This window comes from Python bivittatus, unplaced genomic scaffold (assembly GCF_059951505.1).
Source record: "Python bivittatus isolate LINGU-HERP-01145 unplaced genomic scaffold, Pbiv_v1 ctg000430_np1212, whole genome shotgun sequence".
In the NCBI taxonomy this organism is placed as follows: Eukaryota; Metazoa; Chordata; class Lepidosauria; order Squamata; family Pythonidae; genus Python; species Python bivittatus.
This window is the reverse complement of record NW_028277071.1, coordinates 5,095,259-5,108,920: the sequence shown is the minus strand read 5'-3', so window position 1 is coordinate 5,108,920 and position 13,662 is coordinate 5,095,259. Positions and strand designations below refer to the sequence as shown.

General features: G+C 41.0%; 1 protein-coding gene across 1 annotated transcript; it reads right to left on the bottom strand.

The window, feature by feature from the left end:
- Positions 1 to 2,008: 2,008 nt before the first annotated feature.
- Positions 2,009 to 11,121, bottom strand: LOC148215326 (vomeronasal type-2 receptor 26-like). The gene is made up of 4 exons (XM_088144145.1): positions 11,060 to 11,121; positions 9,659 to 9,950; positions 6,532 to 6,658; positions 2,009 to 2,910 (listed from the first exon to the last, which is right to left on the bottom strand). Exons 1-4 carry the CDS (start codon positions 11,119 to 11,121, stop codon positions 2,009 to 2,011), a joined length of 1,383 nt encoding a protein of 460 aa, XP_088000271.1.
- Positions 11,122 to 13,662: the final 2,541 nt, after the last annotated feature.

Below are 13,662 nucleotides of genomic sequence, written 5' to 3'. Positions count from 1 at the left end.
CTATTTAGTCTATATGCCATCTGGTGCACCAGTTGTGGCCTTTCCTAGATTAAAGACCCTTCAGACTGTCACTCATGTGCTGGACACCTCATGGCTTGACTACTGCCATGCGTTCTACATGGGGCTGCCCTGGAAGATCACCAGGAAGCTTTAACTGGTCCTGAATGCAGCAGCATAGGCAGTGATGGACATGCCTCCGTATGCCCATATGATAGATCTGCTTCGTGACCTGTACTAGTTGTCAGTTTGCTTCAAGGTCTTATTGAGGTGTTGATTTCTATCTATAAAGCACTATATGGCATAGGGCCTGGTTACTTGAGGGACCACTGTCTCCCATAGTATCTGCTCAGCCAGTTTGAGTTCCTTCAGTTAAACAATGCCATCTATCAGGAACACAATTTTTCCTATCTGAGTTTGTCATCTCTGCCATCTTTGCTCCTGTTTGTTTTGTATTTTCTTCTTGTTTGCTCATTTCAGTCTATTCCTGCAGCCTCCGCCTACTGAGTTCCTCACTTTGTGGGCCTCAATCTTTCCCCAGCTGGGGGATTTCCTTGAAGGGTAAAAAGAGCTGGATGATCCAGCTCCCTTGAACCCAGATTGAAGACAGGCTGGCAAGGAGGCATATAGCAGGATAAGGAGGAAAAGCTTCTGAATTCTCTCTCTGGTCTTCTTAACCTGCTTCTTTTCTCCCCTTCTCCTCTAGCCAGATGGAGAGGTCCATGCCATTTTCATGGGAACGTTGCACAAGTGGTTGGCCACTGTTTTCCTCTGAGGTATTTTTCAAGTCCAGGCCTGAGAGAGAGGGACCAATTTGAAGTCATCCTGCTGGCTTCCATGCTGAAGAGAGGACAAGAAGCTAGGTCTCCCCACTGCTAGTCCAGCTTTTTAACCACTATACAACCCTGGCTTCTTCTCCCTTCTTTCTTACATTAAGATTCTTATAAATGCCAGGAACTCAGGTTCCTAGCACCCAAGTTATCTCCTTCTCATAGTAAACCCCCACCAATGTATACCAAATTATTCATTTCCCCAATTTTCTTGCATGAGGTTTTGATTGCAATCCCTCTCTCCCTCATAGGCTAATTTGGTAAAAAGTAGGTGCATATATGCTTGGAAATGTAGGTGCAGAGAGCCAGACTGGGGGAGGGGCGTAATTGAAAGTAACTAATGAAAAATCCCTAGATCTGCAGGGCAAAGGGATCTAGAAGGCCTGAGGTCTAAATTTCTGTAGACAGAACAGTTTCTCAACTGTTGGCTTTTAGACAACCTCAACATGTGAGCAGGCTTGAGTTTCTTTGGTACATTGATGCTCATGGACTTCTGCACCCACCACTGAAGACATTAATCATCTCAGATGAAGCCTTTACCTTTGACTGACTACAAACATATGTTGTTTAACAATTCTTCCTGTTTACACTCCTCAAATTTTGTTCCAGAACTGTAACTGTTAAGTATTGTGACTCATTGAACTTTATAGCTTCAGGGGGCAGGATATTTGACTGCTTAAAGCTCTTACAATCAGGAAATTTGTCCATATTTTGTGGTAGAACCTGTCTCTATAATTGTCAGGTTCAGCCCAGAGAACTCCAAGAGATTATGCAAATACAGTTCTGTTGCATTTATTAGCTACAACTTCCAGAAAGAAAATGTCCCCAGACTGAACCCTAGTTCCCAAGCCAGCCAGCCACAACACCGTGAATTCCTTAGGGAGGTGCCAGCCTCATCTTCTTGAACTTCCCACGCTCCTGCTAGGGTCTAAGAACAAGCTTATCTCCCTGAACCTGGCCTTCATAAGTCCATTCCATCACAATAATACTTTTATTATTACATTATAGACATGATTGAATGGAGAGAAAGAGCACACTATATACTTTATTATTACACTTATACCCAGCCATTCTGTTTTAACAGCTGTTTAAGGCACTTGACATTGCTGGCAGCCACACAGTGGGTTTATCACTAATCTAAATCTCATTGTGTATAATAAGAATGATTCCTATAAATCACTTTATGAGGGTTTTTTCATGAGTTGTTGCCTGTTATTCAGCTCAGGTCTTATCAAGATGATGTAGAGTTTGGGGGAGAAAATGAGGACCAATAATCCAGCACCGGAGGCTAAGATAGAGAAGATCTCCACAGCAACTGTGTATTTCCCTTTGGTGCTCTGGTAGGCTGGAACAAAAGAGATCCAGACACTGCAAAGGAGCAGCATGCTGAGGGTGATAAATTTGGCTTCGTTGAAACTGTCTGGGAGGTTCCTGCTGAGAAAAGCCACCGTAAAGCTGATCATGGCCAAGAGGCCGATGAAACCCAGGACACAAGAGAACATGGCAGGGGAGCCTTCGTTGCACTCCAGGACCACTTCCTGAGGCAGAGAGTGCATGTCAAGATCTGGGAAGGGGGCAGAGCTCGCCAGCCACACAGTGCAAAGAGTAGTTTGAATGAGGGAGCAGGAAAGCACTATAAAGGGAGCCAGTCTTTTCCCCACCCAGGTCCTCATCTGAGAGCCTGGCCTAGTGGCCATGAAAGCCAGGACCACAGTGAGGGTTTTGGCCACCACACAAGAAACAGCCACAGAGAAGATGATGCCAAAAGCGGTTTGGCGAAGGAGACAGGTTGCCGTCTGAGGCTGACCAAGGAAAAGCAAAGGGCAGAGAAAGGAAAGCAGAAGAGAGAGCAGGAGAACATAGCTGAGGCCCCGGTTGTTGGCCTTGACTATGGGAGTGTCCTTGTGCTGAAGAAAGACTGCGAGGACCAGGGCTGTGATGGAGGAACATAAAAGAGCAGAAATGGCCAAAGTGATCCCCAAAGGCTCTTGGAAAGACAGGAAGCTGATACCTTTTGGAAGGCACTGATCCTGGGCTTTGCTGGGATAGTGATCCTCTGGACAGTAGTAACAGGAATCCATGTCTGAAAAGGGGGAAAAAAGCCCCTTATTTAGAATTCGATCTATAGAATCAATGAAAATAAAAGCTCAGTACACAATATGAATTCCAAGGACAAATGCATGATTCTCAAGGAATTGTTTTCATATGGCATAATCCAGTGTTTAACTTTTTTTTTTTTTTTTGGTTATTCACTCATTCAATTTATATCCCACCTTTCCTTCAAAAATTCTAGGCAAACACTCATAGCCCTCTGTTGTCCTGCCTTCCCTACAACAACAACCTGGTGGGATAGATTTGGGAGAGAGAGCGACTGGGCCAAATTCACCATGCATTTCTATGGATGAGAAGGTAATAGAACATAGAGACCTCTGGGGGAGCCATGACAGATTGAATACGGCCTCATTTCTGCAGAAGTGATGCCCGCAGTAATTAGAGGAGCTGATGATTGGTCTGACTCTTTGGAGCCATCTTTGGTTGAAGGAGATGGCTGAATCGCCCACAGGTACTCCTTACAGAGGGTCCCTTTGAAAGGATCACTATTTAGCAATCTCCAGCGGGTTCAGCCCTCTGGGAGTTGAAGGAAGCATCAAGCTCAAGCTACAGTGCAGAGCCTGCAAAGGGACACTAGATTTGCGTTCACTTCCTCTTTTAATTCACATTGGAAACTGCCTATTTGGGATTTACTTGGAATTAAAAACCTCCTGAAAGGCAAGTTGCTGCACACCAGGAGAATTTCCTTCTATCTTGGAAGAAAGAAGATTAAAATAAGTTTAAAGTTCAAAAAGAAATATTAAGATTTTTGGAAACAGCGAAAGGGAAATTAAGAATGCTGATTGGGGACAGTTAAGAGGCCAGATGGATTTGAAATAGCTTTTTTATGGATTGTTTTAAACTTTTAAGAAAATACAGCATGTGATCTTGGATATAACTGTAAGAAAATCAGTCCTGGGAAAGTACTGGTTCTGAAAATAAACATATGATAAGACTGGGCTTTCATAATTAACTAGAGGAGCCAGAGGACAGTTAAAAAAAAAAGAAGAAAGATATCTCCTAAAATAATGGAGGAACATTCCCTTTTCATAGAAGATTTTTTAGCTGTTTGGGATCAGTGTGTCCAGGAATTATTTCTAAAATTGGGTCTAACAGAGGTTGTAGAAGAAGAAAAGATTTCATTGGATAAAACAGGAGCTGAGGACTATTTGAATAAGGATTCTAAAATGGACTTTAAAGAAATGCTAGACTAACAGAGAGACGTGGAAGATATGGAAAAAGATGCTGTGGTTCTGAAGATGGATTTAAGGTCACTTGATTATAAGAATGACATGGAGAAAGAAGCTATCTGGGATTTTATTTGGAGAACAGATTGAAGAATGAGCCTTTTAAAAAGAAAAGAATTTAAAGTGGATTTATCAGATCAGGGTTAAATGGTATAAGTGTTGATCCTGAGTAGTTAAAATTGAATTTTCTTTTTTTGACCAGGACAGTAAGATGATGATTTACACCTGCAAAAGCAATTTATTTGGTTTAGTTTAAAATACAGATGTTATTGTTATTGGTCTTTCTTATGCGTGTAGGGGGAGAGATCTTTTATGTTTGATTTCTCAGAAAAAAATTAGAAGTTAAAATTCAGGAGAGATTTATTTAAGCTTAATATATATAGTTTATTATCACTGGAACTCTTAAGGCATTTCCTGATTGGACAGACTGATGAATATGTTTCATAGTTTGGTTATTGTTTATGGATGAAAATTAGGATGAAGAGGGCTTTTTTATGTAATATTAGAGAAGCTGTTAAGTTACTGTTAATCCATATACTTGTCAGAAGGGAGGGGGAAGTCACTTTTTATATTTCTTTCTCTCCTCCTTTTTCTTCTTTCTCTATTTTTCTTTTTGTTTGAAGATTCTTTTAGTTACATGTTAGCTTTTATATATATATAAAACTTTAAAAAAAATATTATAAAGAACACTAACTTGAAGTCACCAAAATAAATAATAAATAAAAGTTAGGAATCTGGATCTCCAGATCATGTTGGTTATGAAGGACATAAAACAATGGTTAGGAGAAAAGACTAGAACCTGAATTTGTCTCCTAGTCCATCACAGCGGAAGCTGGGCAGATGCTTGTTTATCAGCTGCCACTGCTCAGGCATTTTGAAATATCTTGGAAAGGTTCAGCATGTATTTCTTGGAGATGGGAATCCATTTCAGTCAAAACACTGGTCCTGGGTAGAACATGGGGATTCAGAACATCATTCCATTCATTTTCCCCAACGTAACAGATACCTTTGCTCTGTTTTGCCTGGAATAATCTCCCTCTTTTATATTGGATGACCTGGAAAAAGACCTTAAGAATGACAGTGGCATTCCTCCGTCCCCATGTATGAAAGGGAGCAGGAAGAGAGCTCTGAGATCTACTCCAGCAATCAGCTGAGTTTTCTTGCCTACGAGTTTGGGCTTAGCCTCCTCTTTGGTTTTCCCTGACTCTGTTGTTTGGGGGAAAAAAATGGAAATAGAGCATTCCATTTATTTTTAGGTCTGGTGGGAACAGTTGCTCAGCTCTTCTCTTAACTAAAGCTGTTATAATCAGAGGGTAGGTTTTACTCCAAGGCTAAAAAAGGAATCTGGGATTTTCAATTTGCTTTTCTTTCCTTTCTCATTTTGTAGTAATTGATTTCTTGAAGGGTTGGTCTTTTCCTGAAGCTCAGCAACAAACCCTCCCCTTTCAAAGAAAAGCATTTCCAGAGATGGGTTCAGACAACATTTTTAGTCAGGTTAGTGCCTCATTATCTCATTCCCACCATGTTAGCTCCAGCCTTGGTTGGTACTTCTGAGGTCTGGTGATCTGTGTAGTCACAATCTGTTGTGCCCTTTTATCTTGGGGTTTTCCAAAAAATGAGTCAATTCAGGAACCCTTAACTAGGGGAAGAGCGGAATCTGAGCTCAGCCACAAAGGGATAATCCACATTTTCCATTCTTAAACTCTTAGGTAGGACTCTTTTATTCTTTAGCATCCTAAGTTCATTCAAAGCTAAGTTTCAAAGAAGGTAGGCTGGAACCTGTTCCACCAATTTGCATGAGAAAGGGCATGATTTGTTCTCTCACAGCCTGTGAACATCTCAGTAATCCCCCCCCCCCAATTCTTTGAGGAGCAAAACAAAAGAACTTTACAGGGAATATTTATATGATTCTGCTCTTATCTATGGAAATATGAAATCAAAGTTTGATAGCTAGAAAAAGTCCTTGCTCTGCATTTGGTGTAATCTGGCGACTTTGATGTGTCTTTTATGACATTCTACAATAAATAAATAAATAGAAAAATAAATAAATAAATAAATAAATCTGTTTCCCACAATAATGGAAACATGGATTCTGGTTTTCAGATCATTCTTCCACATCTGGATGAGCAATCGCATGAAACAACTATCCCAAAAAGAATCCAGAAATGATGAAAACAATGGTATGCTGATGCGATGGAAATTCTGTTCCATTAAGCATCCTACTGGCCAGTGCACTGGATCCTGGAGATGCCTCTGGCATCCACACAAAGGAATAGACTTGATTCTATCCAACTTGATCTTGATGTGATGTTTTATGAACCTCACCACCTGCTTCCAAATTAAAACTCAGTCCATCAGATCCTTACCCATCTGGTCTGAAACTTTTCCTCTTGGGCATGGAAGGCAATCATAACAACAGAATGGTTCCCCTTCCTTCTTGGTCTTGCTGTGACCTTGATGGCAGAGTTCATTACACAAGGAAAGAGGCTGTGCCTGGACGCAAAGAAAAGAAAATGCAGAATACTTACATGTTGGGTTGATACTGGGACAGCCACTTAAAATTGGTTTTAGTTAGACAATCAGAATAATCCAGTAGTCTGAGACAGTAATGTGCACAGAGCAAGTCCTTCTAAACCAATACATGTACTCTTTCCATCCTAGCCAAAGGTCATTATTGCATTCTTACAAGTAAATACATAAAAAAAAAAAAAGGTCTAATGCAAATATTTCCACCCCTGTCAGGTTTGTGGTAATTGTTTTACAATGGAATTGTTTGGTGTTATATCCCACCAATTTCTACCATTTACAATATTATATTAGTTACATTTTCCCCTCAAAATTTTGTTCTATTTACCTTTAAAAAAATTATGCATGGTTAATCTCTCGTACAAAATTGAATGAAGAATTACAACCTTAGTGGGCACTTAAATCACCCTGCTGTGGAAGTTGGCCAAAGGACAAGTGGGTCACTGCACAAAGCTTGGAATCACTTCAACTAATTGCCTTAATGGGGCCACACAGCTATTTTCATTATCTGCTCACTGAACCAATGAGAGGGACCCCACTCTATATGCGAAATACCTGGTTAAATCTCCTGGGCCATCTAATGGCATCGCCATTAACACTGAAGACTTGGTCTTTGGGAGCTCTGGGATCAAATTTTCCAACTTTGACTCGATGTAGACTTAAATTTGGGAATGTGACCCAGTTGATAATATCAAATCCTGCTTCCAGGTTCCCATTCTGATCAAAGGAAATCATTTCCCCAACACTGTTGTTAAATGAGACTTTTCGTAGATAGTGGTGGAGCTATATTGAAAGTGGAAAGAAAGATAAGCAATAAACTATGCAAAAAAATACAAATAATAGAATAGAAGGTGAGAATATTTTACAAGGTAGACATTAGCAGTCTCTACCAAAACTATCAATAATTTGTCACAGTAACCAATTCAAATTGAAAAAAAAGTCAAGAGAGAAATCAGGATCCCCGTGTCTTATTTGTATCATTGGAATTCCCTCTACTGTTCCTCATTCTGATTTGGGAGTTGACCAACAGTCATACAGTGAGCCTTCCCAGTGAAAATATTTTCTCTCCTATGGTGCTCCTCATAATTTTGCTTTAATGGGAGCAATGTATGCCTTTGGACCTGACTAATAATGTTATGTGAGATAGCCATTACAGAATTCTTTTTCCAATATAATTTTCATCAGCCATTACAGAATGTTGAAGATGAAGAGTTCTAGGTGTCCATACAAGTATTCCTGAGAATGGGAATCTGACCCAAGCAAAGATTATGGTGCCTTCTAATGACATACATTGTAGGGATAAGCAAAGTTCAGCACCTTCATCCTACCAGGAGGAGAGTCAGAAAGGCAAAGGGGGAGAACTGAGGTCAGCAATCTCATATAAGAAAGAGCAGGCAGAATAATAATCAGGAGGGGACTCAGGAAATGCTTAACTCTCTTTTTGGACCTTACTCTCCCCTTGTGGTCAGCGCAGGATGACCTGCTGAAGAATCATTGATGTTGGATTTGGATCTCCAACAGCAAAAGCACACTCCTTCTATTCAGCAAGGTAACTTCTTGTAAGCAACAACAGCTGTGAAATGATGGAAGAAAAAGGGGAAGCCAGCTCTAAAACATATGAAAAACTCAGCTTCAGTAGATATGTAGAGAGGACAGTCTCTCTTCTGTTTGTGTAATCAGGACATTACCTGCCAGACCTGTAGATTCAGGAGCTTCTTTTCTCCTTTGTCTGACATAGTTCTGTGTTTCAACTTTAATGAAGTCATGGACTGCAACATGTGGGCCACAGCATGAACTGCATTGTAGACACTGTAGCTATGGGGAGTTATGCTCATGTCAAACACGGATCGAGGAAGAGCCTCTAGCTTCTCCTTCCCAGTGCAGCGATTCCAAACATTCTCCTCTTCCAAGGAGGTTGGGAAGGAACAATCAAATGCCTGTTTCCAAAAGTCCTTAATAAACCCATCTCTAGTCTCCACACCAGGGTTTTTCTTCTGAAGAAAATTTTGGAAGCCTACCACTTCCTTTGACTGGGTTGCAAAGGCTAGGACACCATGAACGATATCTATGTCCAAAGATTGTTGAAAGGGAACAGAAGTGAACTCCACCTGTGCCATCATCACCCAGACTTTGCCTGTCTTCATTGGTATATTTTCAATTTCTGAAATTCTGGGAAACATTCTCAGAAAGATTGTAATGTGAGTTATACCATGTAAAAATACAACACTGGCCGTGCTACTAATTATCAGTTGATATACTTTGACCCATGACTCTATCATGTCATAAATACCTTTTTCAAAATATACGGTTGGCAATGCTTTTACAAAGTCAAAGCAGATACCTCCCTGGGAAAACTTGGGAAGTTCATTCTGTATAAATCTGAGGCCATTGTCATCTTGTATAAAAATGACACCAATCCAGGTCCATCTGAAAAGTAAAAGCAACTGGAGCATCCCCACATACTCTTGGTTTCTTTTAGGGAACATTCTTTGAAAGAAGGCTTGTTGGGATTGGTCATGAATCACAGGAGAAGAACCATATCCAAACTACAAAGAAAAGAAAGGCTAAGTAGGTAGGCTGTGTGGTGGTAACATTTTAGTGCCTGAAGTGTGGGTATTCAACTCATGTTTTGAGACTGGATGGAAGAAGGTGAAAAGGGGAGGGAACAAGTGTTGACTTTTTTCAATTTCCTGAGATATACTGGCAGTTTGGGAAGCATTATCATTTTTTCCCTACTACTTATTGCAATGACCACTAATATTCTACTTTGAAGAGAAATTTCCACCAAAATATTTGCCAAGAAATGGAAAAAGAGAGATTTTACCAAGTTAGGAATGTAACTGTAGATAGTAATGCTTTGAATCCTAATGATATTCTATGTCTCAAACTAATAAAAATTTATACTGGACAATAGAAGAGAGGTTGATCAGGCTTGATGAAATTTGATGTTCCAAATGTTCACCTTACCTGTGGTATCTTATAGATGCTCAGGATGGTTGCCATGAAAAGACATGACTTAGAGTTGGGTCCCCCAATGACAGCCACAGTGGTACTTTGGGCATCACATTTGTAGTTTGGAATGAACTTGCCCCATGTGGAGAGGAGCTCCAGCGAGGCAAGATAAGTTAAACTTCCAGTGAAGTAATCATTATAAATGTTGAAACCCAGGGAGAGATTCTGCAACATCTGGGTATTTTCGTTGATCTCCTTCACAGCAAATTCAAGAGCCAGGACATGCTGGTAGGTCTGAGTCAGAAATCTGCAATGAGATTAACCTGCACCATTGAATTGTCTCTAGGCTTGCTAAATTCCCATTTCCTTAATATTTAGGTATTATAGGTTGTCATATTCCTGGATCATAATATAACTGGGCACCTGTGATTAAACCCAGGCTCAGGTCCTCAAATATTTCTAACTGAAAAGATGGGATCCACCAAAACTGGCTTTGTGCTGGCAGATCACCCATGGACTTTCTAAAGCACAGTGCCAAAATGGTACTTTTTTTCAAAAATCATGTACCACAATGCACCCATTTCAGTGAGGTGCATTTTAATCTCTACTTAACTATCTCTGTCTGGATATTGTTTCCAAAAATCCACCCCAGTGTTAACTTTCATTCCTAAAAAGGAGAACATGTCTGAGAGAAAACGGCAAGGGACTTTTTGTATATATGGAAAGAGTTCCACCAACTGCATAATTTAGCAGGAAATATGGTGTAGCCATGGATTGCATGTCCTACTAACAGAGATAGGATTTAGATTAGCTGAACATCCCATCTTTGGCACATGACCTTCCTGTTACCGTACCTGTAACCATCCCCCCAAGAATGCTACTTAGTTGCGAGTTCTTCTTCCTTACACAAGATTCAAATCCCACCATGACATTGATAGGGATTGTTTTACTGACTTACATCTTTGACAGCTTTCCCTTGTTTTCATTTCACAGTTCATAATGAAAGATGGGTGCTTTTCTAAGGGAAATAAATCAGCATCAAACCTATTTAGATGTACCAAGAAAGTGAAATGAACAATTCTCTTAAAACTTATGGCAAATTACAGAAAAACTATAAGGAGAATGATAATAATGCATCACAAAGAGGGGTGGAGGGTGGAATCAGTCCCAGTCATTTCCATCCATTGAAATTAGGCTGATCATCTTGCTTGGGAACATCATCAAAAGGGGTGTGTAATGTGTTCACATTAGCTGGGAGTCCTTTTCATTGGATGGACACTCTGACCCATGAAAGCGGAAAGGATAGTATGCCCCTTAGTTTTTGCTTTGATTGAACAGTCATGGTTACTCTTGCTGCCCAAATCTAAGGAGAGACCCATCCCCTTAAACAGTTGGTTTCAGGTATGAGTTGCTTACATGAGGTCATCAAGGAGTTCAGAAGAGGGATGCTTTTCAAAGTTGAGCGGGTTGGAAAACATGTAGCTCTGTGAAGTAATGCCAGCTACGATGACATCCCCTGACTGATAATGTTTATGCTTGATTTGCAGAGAGTCACTGATTATGCATTTAGCAACTGGAACATGACACACTGTCGAAGGAAGCAGCATGAGAATCAAGAGAATAAATTTCATCACTCTGCATTCACATCTTCTCCGTAACATCAAGTCATCTATTCTTTACAAGTCATTCAAGGCTGGATAATCTGCTGTGCTATACTTGCATGACCAGCAGCGTCAACTTCATTAGTAAGTTCAGGGGACCCAATTGCTTCAAAATCCCTGCTCCAAATGTTCCACCGCAGATTAAGAATGGTTTTTTAATTTTGATTCACTCTCTTGTTAGTCACTACCAGAAAACCCCTTGTCATCTGGAGAAGCGATCAATATAATCACCATCAATTGGATAATTATGGGGAGTTTACATACCTACTTATAACTATATATTTATGTGCAGAAGAAAACAATTTTTCCCCTATAGTTTCAGCAAAGGTTTTCTATTTTCCTAAAAAGTTTTAAAAGAATGCAACTTCCTAATAAAAAGAGAGACCAGTGCAGGGCATGTCCAAGCGCAGTCAAAACAGGCAAGAGGACGAGAGTGGTGTTGCAATGAAAGCCCATCCCCTTTTGGGGCTGGCTTTGAAATGTCATATTTCTCATACTTTACTTGAGATGGGTATCAGTATAAATATGATAGGTAGGTAGGTAGGTAGGTAGGTAGATAGATAAGTTGCCATCCATATATTTATTTCAGTACAGTTTGTGGGGTTCTGATCCAGATTTGGGTCACTAAGCTTCAGTTCAGAATTTTTCCATATTTTTTTTCTTCAGCTCTCCTAAAATGTGATAATTAACTGATTTTTTTTACATGAATTCATCCATCCTCACACCAGGAACATCAGTGTAAATGAGGATTGGTATGTTTAGTAATTTAGATATGGAAACAATCATTTAGATGTGGAATAACAAAATTGGGTCCCCAGGACAGACCTACTTTCCTATTGATCTTTCTTTCAGCACTTTGAATGGGACATCTGTCACATTCCAACCCCACCCTGGATGATGGAATCATAGTACTGTAGTAGTCTTCTGAGGGTGTTTCAACTCAAAGGGGACTTTAATGAACCTCATATTTTTCTACACCAAAGGCATAAATTTGAGTAGAAATCCTAAATAGGGCTATTTTCCTCAATCACAGAGTGCTTCAATATCAAGAAGCCCATTTTCATAAAGGAACTGATGTTCCTTTCTTTACTTTTCTTCAGTTCTGCTGAAATGAAATAGATAACTGATGGTCATCAGCTTAATCCCACATGTCCATACTAGAATGAAGGCTACAAACCCCAGCAATAGATTGAATAGGTCAAAGTCTCATTAAAAATCTTATTTGATTTTTACATCAAACTTCAAATAATTAGGGCTGCTAGGTGGCAGACCTGCTTATTCCACTGACCTTTCTCTTAATCCTTATGATCACACTATGGGTCAGGTTTACCCTATAGTTGTCACTTAGAATAAATACAGGAAAACATCCATTAAGAATTGATCTGATGAGAATAACGTGCCTTGAAAGACCACAGTGTAAGGGCATTATTGATGCAGGTGTCAAAAGGGAAGAAAACCCAAATGTGAAGAATGCAGGTTTTAGTAACACCTATTCATTGAGAAGCCAGCCAACTAGTGAGAGAGGTGGGCAAGGGGGTATAGTGAGTGAGCAGGGTGATGATTAGGGTTCCAATGGTGTGGAGAGCAGGAGCTGAAGTACTATGGAGGCTACCATTGCCTTTTAGTTGACTGGATGTGTCTGATGTTGTTTGGCTGGATGGAGGGACCTCTAACCAGGGAAACTGGTGGACTGGGATTGGGGGGGAATGGAAGCTCTGGGAGGTCAGGTTGGACTACGCTATTCAGGTGGTGATGGGGAGGAGGTATTATGATGGGAGTCAGAGGGCAGGCCGCACTCAGGGACAACGCCCTCTGGACTCAGACCCAGGCCCTGGATAGCAGACCTGCAGAGACCCTGGCTTTCAGCTGCTGCTTCTTAACACCAGGTCAGTTAACAACAAAGCCCTCTTATATGTGAGTTGATCACTGAGGAATGGGCCAACCTGGCATATATCAATGGGACCTGGCTGGGCCCTGAAAGGGGGGTCCCTCTTTCAAAAATGTGCCTGGCTTGGTTTACTGTTTGGCACCAGCTGAGGCCCCAGGGTAGGGGAAGAGGGGTAGCAGTTGTCATCAGAGAATCTCTGTGGGCCGTCAGGGGCGCTTCTCCACAAGTGGCTGGTTGTGAGACCCTGTTCCTGAAGTTGGGTTTGTGAGCACAGTTGGGATTGTTGTTACTGTACCAGCCTCCCTGCTGCGTAGCAACTTCCCTGCCTGAGCTGCTGGAGGCCATCGCGGGGCTGGCAGTGGAGTTCCCCAAACTGATGGTCTTGGGGGACTTCAATCCGCCATCCCTGGGACATGCCTCAGAGGCATCCTGGAAGTTCAAGGCTACCATGGCAGCCATGGGCCTGCCCC